The sequence below is a fragment of the Vanacampus margaritifer genome, chromosome 10, assembly GCF_051991255.1.
Source record: "Vanacampus margaritifer isolate UIUO_Vmar chromosome 10, RoL_Vmar_1.0, whole genome shotgun sequence".
NCBI lineage: Eukaryota > Metazoa > Chordata > Actinopteri > Syngnathiformes > Syngnathidae > Vanacampus > Vanacampus margaritifer.
The window spans coordinates 15,541,526-15,566,706 of NC_135441.1; the positions used below are offsets into that span (position 1 = coordinate 15,541,526).

Sequence of the window (25,181 nt, forward strand, 5' to 3'; positions counted from 1 at the left end):
CATAGACTGCCACACTCTGGCCACAAGCGGCCTTTTCTCTTACACGCAAAACAAAAAAAACAAAAAACAAAAATAAAACACCAGAAACGGAAAAATATCTCATTTTCACATGCCCTTAAAATAATTCATATTTATTTAACATATTTGTGAATGTATACAAAAATTATTAATCAAAATGCATGTTTGAGGTCGTTTAAATTGGAGGACATACAGCAATACGGAATTCAACTGAAGGCCTATATCTTCTCATACAGCATTGTAGTAATAGCTATTATTATTATTATTGTTATTAGCTGATTTAGTTGTTGTTTATGATTACAATAAGTAGGCTAATGGATGATTTAAGTAGTTTTCAACATGATAGTCACAAAAACGTTACAAATACAATGCGTTGGAGACTCTTATACACTAAAGGCAAAAGTGTCAGATATCATTTATATGAATTGTTTTGTTATTTTGTTATTCATTAATTGTTATTAAACTACCTTTTAAGTAACATTGGATATAATGTATATGAAGAAGATGTTACCAATATTGTTGTTGGGGTGCACACGATTTTTAAGAATATACATATATATATAACATGGCCAGTAGTGTTAGTTGAGACACAGCACTTCCCTGAGCTGATCAACCACAGTATACTTTATACAAGGTGCATGTTAAATTGAGTTTGTTCAGCAATTGGAACAATTAAGTTGTTGTTGCTTAACAAAACAAATAAACAAAAAGTGTTTACTACAGATATGCAAATTATTTCAAATGACCATACTGAGAACCAAACTCTGGAGGAGAGTTAGGTTCATCCACTTTTTGTGATGCCCATATCAGACAAATTCCTATTACTAGTCATTCCTATGACTTATGACTGATGTTAGCCATAACATAACATAACAGAGACACAAATACACTAAAAAGCAACAAACATGTGCAGAAGCTATATGTAAATGATACACAACTTTAAAAAGTGATGCTGGTAAAAAAAAAGTTAATATGCAACTTTTGTCATTTAAAGATGGGATTGTCAAATTTGATACAGTATTGATTGATTTTTTTTTAGGAATGATATTTAGAGGAATTATTTTTGAATCACAGCTGCATTTGTGACTTAGAATAGCCATTTTCAGCCATAGACAACTGAATTAAACACAATTATAAAACACCGCATGAGCTATTAACTTTTGGCAACCATCTGTCTCTGACCATAGTCCTGAATCATATCCGACATGTATTAACCACATTTTGCAAAATGAAAATTAGCAATTCTAACCTCAAGCGGAGAATCTGGTTCATCCAGGATATTCTTTTGACTGAGTATCTTCTGCATGGTCCCTGTAGAACTGGGGTCCATGACAAGCACGTTGTGACTAGCAGCTCTGTCCAATTTACAGTCACTTTTTCTGGAGTCAGTGGTTCTGCACACTTCGTAATTGTACACGTGTGGGAGGGTCCCAGTTCCCAAAGTATCCGAATACCGTGGAGGATAATACGGAATGACAGGCAGGTTGGAGTGGTACAGGACGCGAGACTGTCTCCACCTGTACACTTTGACTGATATGATAAGCAGCAAGCAGGTGATGAAGAGGAAGGAGACCACAGCCAGCGCCAAGACTAAGTAAAAAGTCAGCTTGTCATTGTACTCCTTGTCGTGCATGCTAAAGTCAGTGAACTCTGACAGCACTTGAGGGAAGCTGTCCGCCACCGCCACGTTAACAATGACTGTAGCTGAACGAGAGGGCTGCCCGTTGTCCTCCACTACAACAGTCAGTCTTTGCTTGACAGCATCTTTATCAGTCACTTGGCGAACAGTTCTTATTTCTCCATTGTGGAGGCCCACTTCAAACAGCGCCCTGTCTGTGGCTTTGTGCACTTTATAGGAGAGCCAGGCGTTCTGCCCACAGTCCACATCCACGGCCACCACTTTAGTCACCAGATAGCCCACGTCTGCCGAACGAGGCACCATTTCGGCCAGCACCGAGCCGCCCGTCTGGACCGGGTACAGGACCTGAGGGGCGTTGTCATTCTGGTCCTGGATCACCATGCGAACGCTCACGTTGCTGCTGAGGGGAGGGGAACCTCCATCTTGTGCTCTAACACGAAAGTGGAACTCTTTAAGTTGCTCATAGTCAAAAGAACGAACTGCATGGATGACTCCACTTTCAGCACTAACAGACACATATGAGGAGACTGGCACTCCATTAACTGAGGAGTCTTCCAGGATGTAAGAAAGACGAGCATTCTGGTTCCAGTCAGCATCACTGGCTTTTACAGTGAATACAGAGAGACCTGGTGTGTTGTTTTCAACAATGTAGGCCTCATATGAGCTCCTCTCAAAGACAGGCGCGTTGTCATTCACATCTGAGATGTGTAAGGTGAGAGTGACGCTGCGAGAGAGGGAGGGCACACCCTCATCAGAGCACGTGACTGTGATATTATACTCAGATGCCCTCTCTCTGTCCAAATCACTGTCTGTCACTAAACTGTAGAAATTATTAGAAGTAATTTTTATCGCAAATGGAATATTTCCCCCTATAGCGCAATTGACCTGTCCATTAGCATCAGAATCAGGGTCACTGACACTCATTAAAGCTATCACAGTTCGGACGGGGGCATCTTCTGGCACGGAGCCAGATGATGAAATCATATTCACAACGGGGCTGTTGTCATTTACATCAATGACATCAATAATTATTTTGCTGGAATCCGACAGCCCCCCTTGATCAATAGCCTCTATGTCAATGTGATAATTTTTCTCTTTTTCATAATCTATCGGGCCATTCAAGATGACGTCACCCTCTTTATTAATGTGAAATAGCTTCGACACAGTATTCCCGATTACATACATCACTTCTCCATTTGCTCCCTTATCTGCATCTGTTGCACTCACTTTAGTAATGAGTGTTCCTGCAGCGGAGTTCTCAGTGATGCTCGCTTTGTACACAGCCTTACTAAATACTGGCGCATTGTCATTTGCATCCAAAACAGTGACGTGAATCTGCATAGTTCCCGTTAGCTGTGGTTCTCCTCCGTCCTCGGCTGTCAAAACTAAAGATACGTGCTCTTGTTTTTCCCTGTCTAACGGCTTTTGCAAAATCATTTCGACCTTTTTGCTGCCATCCGACTGACTGTGCAGCTTCAGCATGAAATAGTCGCTCGGCTTCAGGGTGTATGTCTGAAGACCATTCAGTCCTATATCAGCATCAAACGCTTTCTCCAATACAAATTTAGAGCCTACGATTGTATATTCGCTAATTTCGAACTTTCTTTCCTCTTTTTGGAACAGTGGGGCATTATCATTTATATCCGTGATTTCCACCGTGATGGGGAATAATTCCAACGGATTTTCAAGTGTTATTTGGAAATGCAAGGCACAAGGCGTTGTCTGCTTGCAAAGCGACTCGCGGTCTATTTTTTCTTTAATAAGGAGGACTCCTCGTTCCCTGTTCAGCTCGATATACTGAGCACTGTCTCCCGTGTAAATGCGAGCTTTGCCCGCCTTCAGCCTCTTGACGTCTAAACCTAAATCTCGGGCTATATTACCAATTAAAGATCCTTTCCCCATTTCCTCCGGAATGGAATAAGTGACCTGCCCTATCACGGAGCCGAGACAGTGGATGAACAATAACAGTACTTGCCGTCTCATTGTGTCCGAGCAGATTGCAGCGACACAAAAAGCACGATCCTATATCCCCTTTATGTAACGCAGTCCACCGGATGTAGAGCAAAAAAAATGGCTTTTAATCCAAATTTGGTAATATAGTTTAGATCCAGCGTGAAATATCTATTCACGATGCGGAGCTTCTACAACTGAGGCTGTGTCTCGACAACTGCAGCAGGAGGAACTGTGACAAAAGCTTTAAAAAGACCAGCTGAAAAACATGAGGCAATAGCGTCCCGTAGAGTTCAAATTGTGCAAGTGCAGTCCCCCCCCAAAAAGAAGCATATATAGTGTAGCCTACTGTTGTGCAATTTTAATTGCATCTAAAGACAGAACAAACAGAACTCTCATAAAATGTATATGGGGAATAAATATTAGTTCAATGTTAGCATATAATATAGAGATTTGGACATGTGACGTTCGAATTTAAATATAAACTACATAGGCTAATGCAGACAAGAAACAGTACAAATAGACGCTAAAAAGGGAAGAGTGATTTCTAAATGAAGAGCGGTGGCCTCATTGTCACTGTCCATGGTGCTGGACACTTGCACGCCCCTTCACACAGATGGTCATTTCTATCCCACAAAACACATCAAAACACAACAAGAGGCAAGAGCAACCAAAAAAATCAAGAAGACATGTATCTTATTTATATTTTTAAATACTTATATTTTGATATTTAGATTTTTAAATACTTATAGGTGGATTTAAAAGATTAAGAATGTTTCTATAGGCGTAGACCATAGGTGTCAAACTCTGGTCCTTGAGGGCGGCAGTTCTGCAGGTTTTGGAGGTTTCCCTCCTCCAACACAAGCTGATTCCAATCAGCAGAATCGTTATCAGGCTTATGCAGATTTTGCTGATGAGCTGATCATATATCAGCTGTGTTGGAGAATGGAAACATCCAAAACCGGCAGGACTGCGAAGTTTGACACCAATGGCATAGACAACTAACCATTAAACAACGAGTTATGCTGATATCAATACGTAGATTTGAGCTTTGTTAATACATTTTCATTTACCTTGCTTAGTGAAATAATGTGAGCATTGCTTCTGGAAGCTAGTTTAACAATTGTATAGATGTCCTCATTTGGGCATAAACAACCCCCAAAAAGTATATGATTAACCATATAAGAAATTATATGTGCGGAAGGTATATCATTGTTTTGAGATTAATTTTATAAAAGCAGGTGGGTGGCGCTAGAACAGTCTCAGATGTCTTCATCTACAAGCATGAAGTTCTATTTTTGACACATAACATTTTACTGCAGATTCAAACAAAGCACAAGTGACCAACCTGAAGAGGAGAGTCAGGTTCATCCAGGATGTTCTTTTCCCTTTGAAGCTTCTGCATGGTCCCCGTATAACTGGGGTCCATGACCAGCACATTGTGACTAGCAGCTCTGTCCAATTTACAGTCACTTTTTCTGGAGTCAGTGGTCCTGCACACTTCATAATTGTAGACGTGTGGGAGGGTCCCAGTCCCCAAAGTATCCGAGTACCGCGGAGGATAATACGGAATGACAGGCAGGTTGGAGTGGTACAGGACGCGAGACTGTCTCCACCTGTACACTTTGACTGATATGATAAGCAGCAAGCAGGTGATGAAGAGGAAGGAGACCACAGCCAGCGCCAAGACTAAGTAAAAAGTCAGCTTGTCATTGTACTCCTTGTCGTGCATGCTAAAGTCAGTGAACTCTGACAGCACTTGAGGGAAGCTGTCCGCCACCGCCACGTTAACAATGACTGTAGCTGAACGAGAGGGCTGTCCGTTGTCCTCCACTACAACAGTCAGTCTTTGTTTGACAGCATCTTTATCAGTCACTTGGCGGACAGTTCTTATTTCTCCGTTGTGGAGGCCCACTTCAAACAGCGCCCTGTCTGTGGCTTTGTGCACTTTATAGGAGAGCCAGGCGTTCTGCCCACAGTCCACATCCACGGCCACCACTTTAGTCACCAGATAGCCCACGTCTGCCGAACGAGGCACCATTTCGGCCAGCACCGAGCCGCCCGTCTGGACCGGGTACAGGACCTGAGGGGCGTTGTCGTTCTGGTCCTGGATCACCATGCGAACGCTCACGTTGCTACTGAGGGGAGGGGAGCCTCCATCTTGTGCTCTAACACGAAAGTGGAACTCTTTAAGTTGCTCATAATCAAAAGAACGAACTGCATGTATGACTCCACTTTCAGCACTAACAGACACATAAGAGGAGACTTGCACTCCGTTAACAGAGGAGTCCTCTAGAATGTAAGAAAGACGAGCATTCTGGTTCCAGTCAGCATCACTGGCTTTTACAGTGAATACAGAGAGACCTGGTGTGTTGTTTTCAACAATGTAGGCCTCATATGAGCTCCTCTCAAAGACAGGCTCGTTGTCATTCACATCTGAGATGTGCAAGGTGAGAGTGACGCTGCTGGAGAGGGAGGGTACGCCCTCATCAGAACATGTCACTGTGATATTATATTTAGAAGCAGATTCCCTATCCAACGCCATTTCTGTTACTAAACTATAAAATCCATTCATTTTGTTTTCTATTTTAAATGGAATATCACGACTGATGTGACATTTCACTTCTCCATTGCTGCCAGAGTCAGGGTCACTAACACTCAACATAGTGACAACAGTATTTTCTGCAGAGTCTTCTGAAATAAAATCTGACTTGGAAAGTATTTTTATTTGAGGACTGTTATCATTTACATCAATGACGTCAACAAGGATCTTACTTGAATCAGACAATCCGCCATTATCTACAGCTTCAATATCTATTTCTAATACTTTTGCTCTCTCATAATCAATGCCACCAGTTAAAACAACCTCTCCCGTTGCACTATTGATTTCAAATAAATCTGATAATCTGAGTTTGTTTTTAGATATTAAGTAAGATATTTGTCCATTCGAACCACTGTCTTTGTCAAAAGCACTAACAATTATTACACTGGTTCCTTTAGGTGAATTTTCACTAATTTGTGCCTTGTATAAAGGCTTAGTAAACACAGGGGCGTTATCATTTGCATCTAAAACAAGAACAGTAATCTGCATTGTTCCTGACCTGCGCGGTTGTCCGCCGTCAACGGCTGTTAATAGCAAGGAAATCTTTTCCTTCTGCTCACGATCGAGAGCCTTCTGCAATATCATTTCCACCTTTTTACGCCCGTCTGCTTGATTCGCCAATTTCATCTGAAAATTATTGGTTGGACTGAGCGAGTAGCTTTGCAGCCCATTTGTACCAATATCAGCATCGATGGCTTTCTCCAGCACAAATTTGGAGCCGATGATTGTCGACTCACTTATTTCAAAACGTTTGCTGCTGGATTCAAAACTTGGTGAATTGTCGTTTATGTCTGTAATTTCAATAGTGATACGAAACAATTCCATGGGATTTTCTAGAATCATCTGCAAATGCAAAGCACAGAGCGTCGTCTCACCGCACAGCGTCTCTCTGTCTATCCTCTCTTTCACAAGGAGGAGCCCTCTTTCTTTATCCAGCTCGATATATTCCGCATTGTCCCCAGAATGAATGCGAGCTCGCCCAGATTTGAGCCTTTTCAGGTCCAAACCTAAATCTTGCGCCACGTTCGACACCAACGAGCCTTTCTCCATTTCCTCCGGGATCGAGTAGCTGACTTGTCCGATTGCGCAGGGGAAAAATAAAAGTAACATGAACAACAATAGGCCTATTTGATGCGCCATTGTATTAAATCAATATTCCACTTGCGCTATGTTATCCGTAAAACTCAAAGGAAAAAAAATAGCAAAAGAGACAGCAGCCGTCAACGTCCGCGGTTAGTGAGTGCTGGCTCGAAAATGAAAATGTTATATTGTCGGGAACGTCATTGTGTAAAAAGGAGAGACTGACTGAAGCCTTGTCGTAGACTGCCACACTCTGGCCACAAGCGGCCTTTTCTCTAACACGCAAAAAATAAATTAAAAACAATTAAAAAACAATTAAAAAACAACAACATGTCTTTAAAATAATTCGTATTTAACATTTAGCATATTGGCGAATGTATAACAAATTGTATTAATCGAAATGCATATGCTTGAGGTCCTTTAAATTGGAGAACATGTTGCAACAAACAGCAATATAGAATTCAACTGAAGGTCTTTCTCCCCATTCAGTAGGCCTATTTTAGTCATATCCATTATTATTATTATTATTATTATTATTATTATTATTATTATTATTATTATTATTATTATTATTATTATTATTATTATTATTATTATGTAATAGCTAATTTTGTTATTGTTATTCATTATTACTAGAATTAGATGGTTTAAGTAGTTCTCAACAATATAGTCACAAAAACGTTAAGAATACAATGCGTTGTTCTCTTATACATGAAAGTTAAAAGCGTAAGATAACTTTTTTTTTTAATTGTTCAGTTGTTTTGGTATTCATTCATTGTTATTAGACTTCCTATAAAGTTCCATTGGATGAAACTGATATGAAACACATTTGTAAGTTTTTAAAATATATATACACTATATATAAATAAAACATGGCCAGTAGTGTTGTAAGACACAGCACTTCCCTTAGCTAATCAAAAGTATACACTTTATACAATGTGTTAAATTGACTCTTTCGTTCAACAATTGCAACAATGAAGTTGTTGTTGCTTAACAAAAACAAACAAAAACTGTTTACTCAGATATTCAAATGACAAATGATTTAAAATAACCAAACTTTTGAGGAGCGTCAGGTTCATCCATTTTTTTGTGTCCACGTCAACAAATTCCATTCTATCCTAAGTCTTTCCTATGACTTTATGACTTATGAGTCATGACTGATGTTAGCCATAATAGCAAGAGTAAGTAAGAGACACACAAACACTAAAAAGCAACAACCATAAGCAGAAGCTATAAGTAAATGATACACAACTTTAAATAGTGATGCTGGCAAAAAAACAAAAAAAAGTTAATATGCACCTCGTCATTTATAGATGGGATTGTTAAATTTGTGACAGTATTGAATGATTTTTTTTAGGAATGATATTTAGAGGAATTATTTTGAATCACAGTTGAATTTGTGACTTAGTATAGCCTTTTTAAGTTGCAGACAACTGAATTAAACGCAATTATAAAACACCACATGCGCTATTAACTGTTGGCACCTATCTGTCTCTGTCCATGGTCCTGAATCACATCCGACATCTATTAACCACATTTTGCAAAATGAAAATTGGCAATTCTAACCTCAAGAGGAGAGTCAGGTTCATCCAGGATGTTCTTTTGACTGTGTATCTTCTGCATGGTCCCTGTAGAATTGGGGTCCATGACAAGCACGTTGTGACTAGCAGCTCTGTCCAATTTACAGTCACTTTTTCTGGAGTCAGTAGTCCTGCACACTTCGTAATTGTACACATGCGGGAGAGTCCCAGTCCCCAAAGTATCCAAGTACCGTGGCGGATAATACGGAATGACAGGCAGGTTGGAGTGGTACAGGACGCGAGACTGTCTCCACCTGTACACTTTGACTGATATGATGAGCAGCAAGCAGGTGATGAAGAGGAAGGAGACCACAGCCAGCGCCAAGACTAAGTAAAAAGTCAACTTTTCATTGTACTCCTTGTCGTGCATGCTAAAGTCAGTGAACTCTGACAGCACTTGAGGGAAGCTGTCCGCCACCGCCACGTTCACAATGACTGTAGCTGAACGAGAGGGCTGCCCGTTGTCTTCTACTACAACAGTCAGTCTTTGCTTGACAGCATCTTTATCAGTCACTTGGCGGACAGTTCTTATTTCTCCATTGTGGAGGCCCACTTCAAACAGCGCCCTGTCTGTGGCTTTGTGCACTTTATAGGAGAGCCAGGCGTTCTGCCCACAGTCCACATCCACGGCCACCACTTTAGTCACCAGATAGCCCACGTCCGCCGAACGAGGCACCATTTCGGCCAGCACCGAGCTGCCCGTCTGGACCGGGTACAGGACCTGAGGGGCGTTATCATTCTGGTCCTGGATCACCATGCGAACGCTCACGTTGCTGGTGAGTGGAGGGGAGCCTCCATCTTGCGCTCTGACGCGGAAGTGGAACTCTTTTAGTTGCTCATAGTCAAAAGAACGAACTGCATGTATGACTCCACTTTCAGCACTAACTGACACATATGAAGAGACTGGCACTCCGTTAACCGAGGAGTCCTCCAGGATGTAAGAAAGTCGAGCATTCTGGTTCCAGTCAGCATCACTGGCTTTTACAGTGAATACAGAGAGACCTGGTGTGTTGTTTTCAACAATATAGGCCTCATATGAGCTCCTCTCAAAGACAGGCGCGTTGTCATTCACATCTGAGATGTGCAAGGTGAGAGTGACGCTACTGGAGAGGGAGGGCACGCCCTCATCAGAACACGTGACCGTGATATTATATTCAGATGCTTTCTCTCTGTCTAAATCACCGTCTGTAACCAAACTATAGAAATTACTCTCAGTCGACTTGAGAAGGAAGGGAATATTATGATTTGTTGTGCATTCCACTTTGCCATTTTCACCGTCATCTTGATCTTGAATGTTAATTATTGTTACCACAGTTTCACTTTTGACATCTTCCGATATGACATTTGTCTTAGACATGACGTTGATCATCGGGCTGTTATCATTCACATCCACAATGTCAACTATTACCTTGCAGCTGTCTGTCAGCCCGCCATCATCACTTGCACGCACATTAATTTGATAACTGCGAGATTTTTCGTAGTCTACATTTCCAGTCAGAGTGACCTCACCACTGTCTTCATTTATACTAAACAAATGCCGCACATCATCCATTTTGTGTCTGATCGAATATGTTATTTTCCCATTGGCTCCATGATCGGCATCAGAAGCGCTAACTACAGTCACGACGGTGCCTTTAGGTGTATTTTCTGCCACTGTGGCTTTGTAAACAGGCATTGTGAAAACGGGTGCGTTATCATTGGCATCTAATACGGTGATGAGAATCTGCATTGTGCCCGACATCTGCGGCTCTCCTCCATCGACAGCCGTCAACACGAGACGCAAATGTTCCTTTTTCTCTCTATCAAGAGCCTGTTTCAAAACCATCTCAACACTGCGGGACCCATCTGGTTGATTATGAAATTTTAACGCAAAATTACCAGACGGTTCAAGGAAGTACGTTTGGAGACCGTTTATTCCTACATCAAGATCCACCGCCTGCTCTAAATCGAATTTCGATCCTATCACTACAGATTCGCTTATTTTGAATTGAATGTCACCCTTCTCAAAGGTTGGGGCGTTGTCGTTGATGTCGACAACCTCCGCTATTATTTTGTAAAATTCGATCGGGCTCTCAAGAATAATCTGGAAGTGCAGCGCGCACGGCATCAATTGTGCACAAAGCGCCTCTCTGTCTATTCGCTCCTTGATGAGGAGGACGCCCCTGTCTTTATTCAACTCGATGTATTGCTTGCTATCACCAAAATAAACACGAGCACTGCGTGACTTCAATCTTTCCACGCCAATACCCAAATCCTCGGCTATATTTCCCACTAAGGAGCCGACGTGCATTTCCTCATCAATAGAATAGTTGATTTGCCCGAATGTCGCGCTGATGTACAGCAGCGAGGTGAAAAGCGCTACTTGCCGTCTCATTGTTCTCCTTGCCTTCACGTTCCACACAGAAAAACGCAACCGGGCAACATAAATTCAACCAAAAAGATAATAAATCCAAGCGATGAGAAAATCAGGGCTAAAAAAATCATCTAAAAAGGCACAAAATAGTCCCAACAAGATATATGCTCCAGTCCAGGCTGCCTCTCGGGTGATGTGTGTGTTTTTCTGTAATGCTGCGTGCGTATTAAGACAGGAAGCACTGCGACGAAATAAGGCACATCATGGACAACAGCGTCCCTGTGAGTTAAAAATGGGAACTGCAGGAGCAGTGGCAACAATATCTTTATGACATATTAAATAATCTGGCAACCAGTTCAGGGTGTACCCCGTTTACTACCCGGAGCCAGCTTGTGAGGACAAGCGGTTAAGGAAATGGATGGATGGATAGATGAACACATTAAATAATACTAAGTTTTTAAAAGTTACAATAGGTTAAATGTCATGTATTGTTTTCAAAATATCTTAGTATTTAAATAAGTGCCCTAAAAATTAAGGCAAACCATAAGCGTTTTTTTTTTCAAAATGTATACAATTTTATGTCAATTGTCATGTAAGAATTTCACTGAGTGTTATTTTCTTTTAAGGTTAAAGACTGTAGAAACATAAACCTAAACGTAATTAAGGCAAATGTTAAGTATATGTCTCTATCTCTGGTCCTAAAACACTGGAAGTAAAACAACTCTAAGTTGATGTTGGTAAATTCACATTCCAATTTAGTTACTGGCATGTAGAGTAATCGAACCCTGACACAATTGTGCATGACTTAACTGATAAACATTTCATGTGACCAACCTCAAGAGGAGAGTCAGGGTCATCTAGGATGAACTTTTCATTGTGTATCTTCTGCATGGTCCTTGTAGAACTGGGGTCCATGACCAGCACGTTCTGACTTGTAGCTCTGTCCAATTTACAGTCACTTTTTCTGGAGTCAGTGGTCTTGCACACCTCGTAATTGTACACATGTGGGAGAGTCCCCGTCCCCAAAGTATCCGAGTACCGTGGCGGATAATACGGGATGACAGGCAGGTTGGAGTGGTACAGGACGCGAGACTGTCTCCACCTGTACACTTTGACTGATATGATAAGCAGCAAGCAGGTGATGAAGAGGAAGGAGACCACAGCCAGCGCCAAGACTAAGTAAAAAGTCAGCTTGTCATTGTACTCCTTGTCGTGCATGCTAAAGTCAGTGAACTCTGACAGCACTTGAGGGAAGCTGTCCGCCACCGCCACGTTCACAATGACTGTAGCTGAACGAGAGGGCTGCCCGTTGTCCTCCACAACAACAGTCAGTCTTTGTTTCACAGCATCTTTATCAGTCACCTGCCTGACAGTTCTTATTTCTCCATTGTGGAGGCCCACTTCAAACAGCGCCCTGTCTGTGGCTTTGTGCACTTTATAGGAGAGCCAGGCGTTCTGCCCACAGTCCACATCCACGGCCACCACTTTAGTCACCAGATAGCCCACGTCTGCCGAACGAGGCACCATTTCGGCCAGCACCGAGCCGCCCGTCTGGACCGGGTACAGGACCTGAGGGGCGTTGTCGTTCTGGTCCTGGATCACCAAGCGAATGCTCACGTTGCTGCTGAGGGGAGGGGAGCCTCCATCTTGTGCTCTTACACGAAAGTGGAACTCTTTAAGTTGCTCATAGTCAAAAGAACGAACTGCATGGATGACTCCACTTTCAGCACTAACTGACACGTATGAGGAGACTGGCACTCCATTAACTGAGGAGTCCTCCAGGATGTAAGAAAGTCGAGCATTCTGGTTCCAGTCAGCATCACTTGCTTTTACAGTGAAGACAGAGACACCTGGTGTGTTGTTTTCAACAATGTAGGCCTCATATGAGCTCTTCTCAAAGACAGGCGCGTTGTCATTCACATCTGAAATGTGTAAGGTGAGAGTGACGCTGCTAGAGAGGGAGGGCACACCCTCATCAGAGCACGTGACTGTGATATTATACTCAGATGCCCTCTCTCTGTCCAAATCACTGTCTGTCACTAAACTGTAGAAATTATTAGAAGTTATTTTTATCGCAAATGGAATATTTCCCCCTATAGCACAATTGACCTGTCCATTAGCATCAGAATCAGGGTCACTGACACTCATTAAAGCTATCACAGTTCGGACGGGGGCATCTTCTGGCACGGAGCCAGATGATGAAATCATATTCACAACGGGGCTGTTGTCATTTACATCAATGACATCAATAATTATTTTGCTGGAATCCGACAGCCCCCCTTGATCAATAGCCTCTATGTCAATGTGATAATTTTTCTCTTTTTCATAATCTATCGGGCCATTCAAGATGACGTCACCCTCTGTATTAATGTGAAATAGCTTCGACACAGTATTCCCGATTACATACATCACTTCTCCGTTTGCTCCCTTATCTGCATCTGTTGCACTCACTTTAGTAATGAGTGTTCCTGCAGCGGAGTTCTCAGTGATGCTCGCTTTGTACACAGCCTTACTAAATACTGGCGCATTGTCATTTGCATCCAAAACAGTGACGTGAATCTGCATTGTTCCCGTCAGCTGAGGTTCTCCACCGTCCTCGGCCGTCAGAACTAAAGATACCTGCTCTTGTTTTTCCCTGTCTAACGGCTTTTGTAAAATCATTTCGACCTTTTTGCTCCCATCCGACTGACTGTGCAGTTTAAGCACAAAACTGTTGCTCGGCTTCAGGGTGTATCTTTGAAGGCCATTCTCTCCTATATCAGCATCAAATGCTTTTTCGAGCATGAATTTTGAGCCCACGACGGCGGTTTCACTGATTTCAAATTTCCTCTCTTCTTTTTGGAATACTGGCACATTATCATTAATATCCGTGATTTCCACCGTGATGGGGAATAATTCCAACGGATTTTCAAGTGTTATTTGGAAATGCAAGGCGCAAGGCGTTGTCTGCTTGCAAAGCGACTCGCGGTCTATCTTTTCTTTAATAAGGAGGACTCCTCGTTCCCTGTTCAGCTCGATATACTGAGCGCTGTCTCCCGTGTAAATGCGAGCTTTGCCCGCCTTCAGCCTTTTGACGTCTAAACCTAAATCTCGGACTATATTACCGATTAAAGATCCTTTCCCCATTTCCTCCGGAATGGAATAAGTGACCTGCCCTATCACGGAGCCGAGACAGTGGATGAACAATAACAGTACTTGCCGTCTCATTGTATCCGGGCAGATTGCAGCGACACAAAAAGCACGATCCTATATCCCTTTTATGTAACGCAGTCCACCGAATGTAGAGCAAAAAATAGGGAAAAAATTGCTTTTAATCCATATTTGGTAATATAGTTTAGATCCAGCGTGAAATATCTATTCACGACGCGGAGCTTCTACAACTGACGCTCTGTCTCGACAACTGCAGCAGGAGGAACTGTGACAAAAGCTTTAAAAAGACCAGCTGAAAAACATGAGGCAATAGCGTCCCGTAGAGTTCAAATTGTGCAAGTGCAGTCCAAAGAAAAAAAAAGCATTTATATTGTAGCCTACTGTTGTGCAATTTTAATTGCATCTAAAGACAGAACAAACAGAACTCTCATAAAATGTATATGGAATAAATATTAGTTCAATTTAAGCATATAAAATATATATTTAGTCCTGTGACGTTTGAATTAAAATTTAAACTACATAGGCTAATGCAGACAAGAAACAGTGCAAATAGACGCTAAAAAGGAAAGACTGATTTCTAAATGAAGAGCGGTGGCCTCATTGTCACTGTCCATGGTGCTGGACACTTGCACGCCCCTTCACACAGATGGTCATTTATATCCCACAAAACACATCAAGAAACAACAAGAGGCAACCAAAAAAATCAAGAAAACATATATCTTATTTATATTTCGAAATACTTATATTTTGATATTTATATTTTGAAATACTTATAGGTGGATTTAAAAGATTAAGAATGTTTCTGTTAAAGGCATTGACAACTAACCATTAAACAACGAGTTATGCTGAATCAATAGATTTGAGCTTTGTTGATACATTTTCATTTACCTTGCTTAGTAAAATAATGTGAGCATTGCTTCTGGAAGCTAGTTTAACAATTGTATAGATGTCCTCATTTGGGCATAAACAACCCCAAAAAGGTACTTAGATTAACCATATAAGAAATTATATGTGCTGAAGGTATATACTTGTTTTAAGATTAATTTTATAAAAGCAGGTGGGTGGCGCTAGAACAGTCTCAGAGGTTGTCATCTACAAGCATGAAGTTCTATTTTTGACACGTAACATTTTACTGCAGATTCAAACAAAGCACAAGTGACCAACCTGAAGAGGAGAGTCAGGTTCATCCAGGATGTTCTTTTCCCTGTGAAGCTTCTGCATGGTCCCCGTATAACTGGGGTCCATGACCAGCACATTGTGACTAGCAGCTCTGTCCAATTTACAGTCACTTTTTCTGGAGTCAGTGGTCCTGCACACCTCATAATTGTAGACGTGCGGGAGGGTCCCAGTCCCCAAAGTATCCGAGTACCGCGGAGGATAATACGGAATGACAGGCAGGTTGGAGTGGTACAGGACGCGAGACTGTCTCCACCTGTACACTTTGACTGATATGATAAGCAGCAAGCAGGTGATGAAGAGGAAGGAGACCACAGCCAGCGCCAGGACTAAGTAAAAAGTCAGCTTGTCATTGTACTCCTTGTCGTGCATGCTAAAGTCAGTGAACTCTGACAGCACTTGAGGGAAGCTGTCCGCCACCGCCACGTTAACAATGACTGTAGCTGAACGAGAGGGCTGCCCGTTGTCCTCCACTACAACAGTCAGTCTTTGCTTGACAGCATCTTTATCAGTCACTTGGCGGACAGTTCTTATTTCTCCATTGTGGAGGCCCACTTCAAACAGCGCCCTGTCTGTGGCTTTGTGCACTTTATAGGAGAGCCAGGCGTTCTGCCCACAGTCCACATCCACGGCCACCACTTTAGTGACTAGATAGCCCACGTCTGCCGAACGAGGCACCATTTCGGCCAGCACCGAGCCGCCCGTCTGGACCGGGTACAGGACCTGAGGGGCGTTGTCATTCTGGTCCTGGATAACCATACGAACGCTCACGTTGCTACTGAGGGGAGGGGAGCCTCCATCTTGCGCTCTGACGCGGAAGTGAAACTCTTTGAGTTGCTCATAGTCAAACGAACGAACTGCATGGATTACTCCACTTTCAGCACTAACAGACACATATGAGGAGACTGGGACTCCGTTAACTGAGGAGTCCTCCAGGATGTAAGAAAGACGAGCATTTTGGTTCCAGTCAGCATCACTGGCCTTTACAGTGAATACAGAGACACCTGGTGTGTTGTTTTCAACAATGTAGGCCTCATATGAGCTCCTCTCAAAGACAGGCTCGTTGTCATTCACATCTGAGATGTGCAAGGTGAGAGTGACGCTGCTGGAGAGGGAGGGCACGCCCTCATCAGAACATGTCACTGTGATATTATATTTAGAAGCAGATTCTCTATCCAAAGCCATTTCTGTTACTAAACTATAAAATCCATTAATTTTGTTTTCTATTTTAAATGGAATATCACGACTGATGTGACACTTCACCTCTCCATTGCTGCCAGAGTCAGGGTCACTAACACTCAACATAGTGACAACAGTATTGTCTGCAGAGTCCTCTGAAATGGAATCTGACTTGGAGAGTATTTTCATTTGTGGACTGTTGTCGTTTACATCAATGATGTCAACAATTATCTTACTTGAATCAGACAGTCCTCCGTTATCTACAGCTTCAATGTCTATTTGTAATACTTTGTATTTTTCATAATCAATATCACCAGTTAAAACAACTTCCCCAGTTGCACTATTTATCTCAAAAAGGTCAGATATCATGAGTGTGCTTTTTGATATGACATACGATATTTGTCCATTCGAGCCACTGTCTTTGTCAAAAGCACTAACAGTTATTACACTGGTTCCTTTCGGTGCATTTTCACTAATAGTTGTCTTGTATAAAGGCTTAGTAAACACAGGGGCGTTATCATTTATATCTAACACATGAACAGTAATCTGCATTGTTCCTGACCTGCGCTGCTGTCCACCATCAAGTGCTGTTAATAACAAAGAAATCTTCTCCTGCTGCTCTCTATCTAGAGCTTTCTGTAATATCATCTCCACTTTTTTATGCCCGTCTGCTTGATTTTCTAATTTCAATTGAAAATTATTGGTTGGACTGAGCGAGTAGCTTTGTAGCCCATTTGTACCCATATCAGCATCGATGGCTTTCTCCAGCACAAATTTGGAGCCGATGATGGCCGACTCACTTATTTCAAAACGTTTGCTGCCGGATGCAAAGCGTGGGGCATTGTCATTTATGTCTGTAATTTCAATAGTGATACGAAACAATTCCATGGGATTTTCTAGAATCATCTGCAAATGTAAAGCACAGAGCGTCGTCTCACCGCACAGCGTCTCTCTGTCTATCCTCTCCTTCACAAGGAGGAGCCCTCTTTCTTTATCCAGCTCGATATATTCCGCACTGCCCCCAGAATGAATGCGAGCTCGCCCAGATTTGAGCCTTTTAAGGTCCAAACCTAAATCTTGCGCCACATTCGACACCAACGAGCCTTTTTCCATTTCCTCCGGGATCGAGTAGCTGACTTGTCCGAACACGGAGGGGGAAGAAAGAACCACGATGAAAAACAGGAGGCCCAGTTGACGCGTCATCTTTTGAAATAAATATTCCACCGATTTTACAAATGTATATAGGCTATATAGGAGTAAAATAGTCCGTAAAATCCCAGTGCGGAAAATATAATAAAGAGAGACAACCGCCGTCCACGTCCACCGTTAGCGAGTCTACTGGCTTGAAATGAGTGCTTTATTGTCGAGAACGTCATTGTGTAAAAAGGAGGGACTGACTGAAGCCCTGTCGTCGACTGCCACACTCTGGCCACAAGCGGCCTTTTCTGTTCTGCACCCAACAATAAAGGCTTGCAGCTACTAAATGGAAAATACGCCAATATTGTCGTGAAAAAATGAATAATTGAAACAAAGTATCATACAAATAGTTCAAATACTAAAATGTAATAGTTTTTCCTGAATAACGCCGATGTGATTTTTGTTTGTTTGTTAGTTTAAACGCATGAATCCACACGCAGACTATACGGAACCTTTCCATATCACAAGCAACAAGTACACAATACTATTCGTTTCGAAAGTACACAATACTATTCTTTTCGAAACGTTTTTAGGCTAAATTACAATGGACCAAAACAGCAAATTTTGCTTTAAGTTTAGCCATTAAACGTCTATTTAATTTAACGTCTATTTAATTTATAGTATGCCGATATTGCTTCTTTTTTTTTGCATTGTCACAGATTAGGGTATATCATTCAGAATCCAACTAAACTGACACCACACAAAATATTATTATTATTATTATTATTATTATTATTATTATTATTATTATTATTATTATTATTATTATTGTGGCATTACGACTAGCAGATTCGATTACATTTTAACACATATTTTAATTAATCTATAGATAGTATGTAACTTTTACCCGTTTGTTTTTTTTGTATTTAGTGTGATTGGATGTTGTAAATAAACGGCTATATTATTATTATTATTATTATTATTATTATTATTATTATTATTACAGCATTACAACATTACAGAACTACAGCATTATGAAGAGCAGATTGGATTATATTTTAACACATATTTTGATTAATGTGTTGATCGTTTAACTTTTACCCACCATCTTTTACATTTAGTGTAATTGGATGTTATAAATAAAATCAGCCAGTACAGAGACTACATAATTATTATTGTTGTTGTTGTTGTTTGGGGAGTTTTTTTGGAGGGTCGGGGAATAATAATTATTATTATTACAAAAAAAGATTAGACAGAACAGGGGATGAATGTTAATAATTGTGAAGATATACATTATATAAAAAATAAAATAATAAGAAAAAACATTATCTCTACACAAATGGAAAATATTTGAGGTAACCAACCTCGAGAGGCGAGTCAGGTTCATCCAGGATGTTGTTTTGCCTGTGTAACTTCTGCATGGTCCCTGTAGAACTGGGGTCCATGACCAGCACGTTGTGACTTGCAGCTCTGTCCAATTTACAGTCACTTTTTCTGGAGTCAGTGGTCCTGCACACCTCATAATTGTACACGTGCGGGAGGGTCCCAGTCCCCAAAGTATCCGAGTATCGTGGAGGATAATACGGAATGACAGGCAGGTTAGAATGGTACAGGACGCGAGATTGTCTCCACCTGTACACTTTGACTGATATGATGAGCAGCAAGCAGGTGATGAAGAGGAAGGAGACCACAGCCAGCGCCAAGACTAAGTAAAAAGTCAGCTTGTCATTATACTCCTTGTCGTGCATGCTAAAGTCAGTGAACTCCGACAGCACTTGAGGGAAGCTGTCCGCCACCGCCACGTTAACAATGACTGTAGCTGAACGAGAGGGCTGCCCGTTGTCCTCCACTACAACAGTCAGTCTTTGTTTGACAGCATCTTTATCAGTCACTTGGCGGACAGTTCTTATTTCTCCATTGTGGAGGCCCACTTCAAACAGCGCCCTGTCTGTGGCTTTGTGCACTTTATAGGAGAGCCAGGCGTTCTGCCCACAGTCCACATCCACGGCCACCACTTTAGTCACCAGATAGCCCACGTCTGCCGAACGAGGCACCATTTCGGCCAGCACCGAGCCACCCGTCTGGACCGGGTACAGGACCTGAGGGGCGTTGTCGTTCTGGTCCTGGATCACCATGCGGACGCTCACGTTACTGCTGAGGGGAGGGGAGCCTCCATCTTGCGCCCTGACGCGGAAGTGGAACTCTTTCAGTTGCTCATAGTCAAAAGAACGAACTGCATGAATGATTCCACTTTCAGCACTAACAGACACATAAGAGGAGACTGGCACTCCGTTAACTGAGGAGTCCTCCAGGATGTAAGAAAGTCGAGCATTTTGGTTCCAGTCAGCATCACTGGCTTTTACAGTGAATACAGAGACACCTGGTGTGTTGTTTTCTACAATGTAGGCCTCATATGAGCTCCTCTCAAAGACAGGCGCGTTGTCATTCACATCTGAGATATGTAAGGTGAGAGTGACGCTACTGGAGAGGGAGGGCACGCCCTCATCAGAGCACGTCACTGTAATATTATAGTCATGTGACCTCTCTCTATCCAACTCAACCTCTGTAACTAAAGTATAAAATCCATTTAATGATGCTTGTATCTTAAAGGGAGTGTTATCATGTTTGAAACACTCGATTTTCCCGTTATTTTCTGAATCTGGATCACTCACACTTAACATTGCTATAACTGTATCAGGAGGCGAGTCTTCTAAAATGGTTTCAGATTTAGAAACAATATTAATGTGAGGGCTGTTGTCATTCATATCCATGACGTCAACCACCACTTTTGTAGAATCAGACAGCCCTCCCTTGTCGACCACCTCCACATCCATTTGATAGGAAGTCGCCTTTTCATAATCTATGTCACCTACCAGGGTGATTACACCAGTTTGTTGATCAATATTAAAGATATCAGACAGGAGGCGTTTGCTGGGAGATATCAAATATGATATTTCACCGTTCGACCCGATGTCTTTATCAGAAGCACTCACAGTTGTCACGCTGGTGCCCTTGGGTGCATTTTCATTTATTTTTGCTTTATAAATACGTTTTTCAAATGTAGGGGCGTTGTCATTTGCATCCAACACATTAACAAATATCTGCATAGTGCCTGACAGCTGCAGCTCGCCTCCATCAATAGCAGTTAATAAAAGCCTTATATAATCCTGCTTTTCACGATCGAGCGGCTTCTGCAGCACCATTTCTACTTTTTTACTGCCATCAGCCTCATTCTCCAATTTTAATGCAAAATTATCAGCGGGAGTGAGTATGTATTGTTGTAAACCATTCATTCCTATGTCTAAATCGATCGCTTTCTCTAATATGAATTTGGATCCCGTGACGGCTGACTCACTAATTTCAAAGCGTTTTTCAGCATTGGTGAAGCTAGGCGTGTTGTCGTTTATATCGGTAATCTCCACCGTGACGCGAAAAAACTCCATCGGATTTTCCAGAATAATCTGGAAATGCAAAGCACACGGCGAGGTTTCTCCACACAAAGCCTCCCTATCTATCCGCTCTTGGATAACGAGGACTCCTCTTTCTTTATCCAAGCCGATGTATTCCACACTGCGGCCGGTGTACACCCGAGCCTTGCCGAATTTCAGCCTCTTGAGATCTAAACCTAAATCATGCACTATGTTTCCAACTACAGAGCCTTTGGACATTTCTTCAGGGATTGAATAGCTGACCTGGGCAAGCACGGAGCGAAGGCACACAGCCGAGAGGAACAACAGTACTTGCCGTCTCATTGTTCTGTCCACGGTGCTTTTTTCCTTCAGCAATAAAAATCCAACAATGTCGCCACCATTAGCAAATGCTCGTCAAAAAAGGCAGAAATCCACATCATATTCAATAAAATCCAGTCACTGTTCGAATCCTCACTGTTCGCGTCAGGAGCAACGACTGTACAACGCAGCAGCGCAGAAGGCAGGACAAAGAATAGAGAGGAGAGAAAAAAAAACAGCAGCCGTTTAATCTCAAAACACATGCCAACAGCGCCGCTTTGAGACGAAAATTACAAACTACAACAGGAAGTTTAAAAAAATAAAAAATAATCACAGGCCCCCAAAACCAACAGCCATAAAAGAAAGAACTAAAGCTAAAATGTGAGAATCACATTAGAACTAAAGCTAAAATATGAATATGATAAAATGTGCACATTATGTGGCATAAATGTATGCTTAAATTGAGTGACTTGGTAAATGACGTACCGATAAAAGAATTAATTAGAGCAAATACAGCCATTAACCGCAGGTCACCCGTAAGCAACACAGCCGCTGTCCATGGTGCTGAAATGGACTGTTTGGAGTGTGGCAGCTGTCTCGCAGGACTAACATGAGAACAAATTACAGGAAGAAGACACGCTGTCTCGTGGATGTTCTTTGCACATTATATAAAATTTAATAATTATGCCAATATTTATCTTTAAAAATGAACATCATTAACATATGATGAGCAGCAAATAGAAAATAATGTGCGCCATACATGACTGTCACCAGGAAGCAGTAATAGTACATTAAAGCCAATGGAGGATATCATGTGTAGCATGCATTTTAGTTATTACTTTAAAGAGAAACTTTTTTTTTTTTGCACAACTCATACAAAATTCAAAACACCAACCTCAAGAGGAGAGTCAGGTTCATCCAGGATGTTCTTTTGACTGTGTATCTTCTGCATGGTCCCTGTAGAACTGGGGTCCATGACTAGCACATTCTGACTAGCAGCTCTGTCCAATTTAAAGTCACTTTTTCTGGAGTCAGTGGTCCTGCACACCTCATAATTGTACACGTGCGGGAGTGTCCCAGTCCCCAAAGTATCCGAGTACCGTGGAGGATAATACGGAATGACAGGCAGGTTGGAGTGGTACAGGACGCGAGACTGTCTCCACCTGTACACTTTGACTGATATGATGAGCAGCAAGCAGGTGATGAAGAGGAAGGAGACCACAGCCAGCGCCAAGACTAAGTAAAAAGTCAACTTTTCATTGTACTCCTTGTCGTGCATGCTAAAGTCAGTGAACTCTGACAGCACTTGAGGGAAGCTGTCCGCCACCGCCACGTTAACAATGACTGTAGCTGAACGAGAGGGCTGCCCGTTGTCCGCCACTACAACAGTCAGTCTTTGTTTGACAGCATCTTTATCAGTCACCTGCCGGACAGTTCTTATTTCTCCATTGTGGAGGCCCACTTCAAACAGCGCCCTGTCTGTGGCTTTGTGCACTTTATAGGAGAGCCAGGCGTTCTGCCCACAGTCCACATCCACGGCCACCACTTTAGTCACCAAATAGCCCACATCTGCCGAACGAGGCACCATTTCAGCCAGCACCGAGCCGCCCGTCTGGACCGGGTACAGGACCTGAGGGGCATTATCGTTCTGGTCCTGGATCACCATGCGAACGCTCACGTTGCTGCAGAGGGGAGGGGAGCCTCCATCTTGTGCTCTAATACGGAAGTGGAACTCTTTCAGTTGCTCATAGTCAAAAGAACGAACTGCGTGGATGACTCCACTTTCAGCACTAACAGACACATATGAGGAGACTGGCACTCCATTAACAGAGGAGTCCTCCAGGATGTAAGAAAGACGAGCATTTTGGTTCCAGTCAGTATCACTGGCTTTTACAGTGAATACAGAGAGACCTGGTGTGTTATTTTCTACAATGTAGGCCTCATATGAGCTCCTTTCAAAGACAGGCGTGTTGTCATTCACATCTGTGACGTGTAAGGTTAGCGTGACACTACTGGAGAGGGAGGGCACGCCCTCATCAGAACACGTCACTGTGATATTATACTCACATGACCTCTCCCGGTCCAAATCACCATCTGTCACTAAGCTAAAGAACTTTTTAGACGTACTTTTCATCAGAAATGGCATGTTTTCTTCAATAAAACATGTAACATGACCATTTTCTGCCGAGTCGGGATCTTGCACATTAAATATAGTGACCACAGTTCCTGGTGTGGAATTCTCAGATATCGAGCTGGTTTTGGACATGATATTTATAGATGGGGGGTTATCATTTGTGTCAGTCACTTCCACAATAATTCTACATGAATCTGTCAGCCCTCCATCATCACTAGCTTGTACAAATATTTCATAGTGGTGCACCTTTTCATAATCTAAGCCTCCAATTAAAGACACAGCACCACTTTTTTCATCAATTTGAAAAATAACAGGAACGTCATCCACTGTGTTAGTTATTGAATAAGACACTTTCCCATTTGAGCCTTCATCTGCATCCACAGCACACACGGTGCTAATAAAGGTGCCCTTTAGAGCAGTCTCCGACACAGTTGCTCGATAGATCTCCTGCGTGAATACAGGCGCATTGTCATTTGCGTCAAGCACCGCAATTTCAACACGCATTGTTCCTGTCAGTTGTGGATCACCGCCATCAGCCGCAGTCAGAACTAAAGAGAGATGTTCTTGAGCCTCTCTATCTAGATTTTTCTGCAGGACCATCTCCACTCTCTTGCCCCCATCCTGCTGATTTTGTAATTTTAGGTGAAAATGATCTGTAGGTTTTAACGAGTAGCCCTGTAATCCATTCACACCGACGTCGAAATCCACAGCCCTTTCCAGCACGAATTTTGCACCAATCAAAGCTGTCTCTCTTATCTTAAACGTGATCTCATCTTTTTTAAAAGTGGGCGCATTATCATTAATGTCATTAATTTCGACAGTCACCGTGTAGAATTCAATTGGATCCTCCAGAGTGATCTGCAGATGTAACGCGCACGGCGTCGTTTGTCCGCACAACGCCTCCCTGTCGATTCTTTCTTTCACCACGAGCAGCCCTCTGTCTATGTGCAGCTCCATGTAATCTGCATTGCCCTCCGTGTAAATGCGAGCTTTCCCAGATTTCAACCGTTTCACATGCACGCCTAAATCTTGCGCTATGTTACCAACCAAAGAGCCTTTGCTCATTTCCTCGGGAATGGAATAAGTGACCTGCCCGAGCGCCGAGCCCACAATAGACACCCAAACGAACAATAGTACTTGCCGCTTCATTGTTCCATTCGGTGCGATGGCCCAAATTAGAGATAAAAGGCGTCTAGAATGATCCAAACAGAAAATCAAAAAGAAATATCCGTGTTGGGTGAGAGGAATAAATACAAAAATAAAAGAAGAACGACGAGCGGATACGTGTACCTTCCCTCTCTTCTGTTGGTATAATGTCGGTGTGGATCATTGTGTGCATAAAGATACATGATCGGGGGAATATCTGGTCAACAGCGTCCCTCAGAGTCCAAATCATTTTACTGCAGGATATCATATTTAGGCCGAGGCCTACTGCAAAACAATTGGTGCATTTAA

General features: G+C 42.3%; 1 protein-coding gene across 36 annotated transcripts in view; it reads right to left on the reverse strand.

Moving 5' to 3' along the window:
* Window positions 1–25,181, reverse strand: part of LOC144058703 (protocadherin gamma-C5-like) — a 252,513-nt gene that overhangs the window by 60,734 nt on the left and 166,598 nt on the right. The window contains exon 1 of one of the 36 annotated variants that reach the window (XM_077577113.1): window positions 19,229–21,778. The exons of 28 other annotated variants lie outside the window; for them this stretch is intronic. In XM_077577113.1, the coding sequence (XP_077433239.1) occupies window positions 19,229–21,616 (2,388 nt within the window). In that variant the 5' untranslated portion in view covers window positions 21,617–21,778. Of the gene's footprint in view, window positions 1–1,267; window positions 3,838–4,955; window positions 7,471–8,855; window positions 11,429–12,056; window positions 14,615–19,228; window positions 21,779–25,181 lie in introns of those variants that run through there. 7 more of the 36 variants (XM_077577135.1, XM_077577126.1, XM_077577114.1 and 4 more) reach the window with 7 other exon arrangements.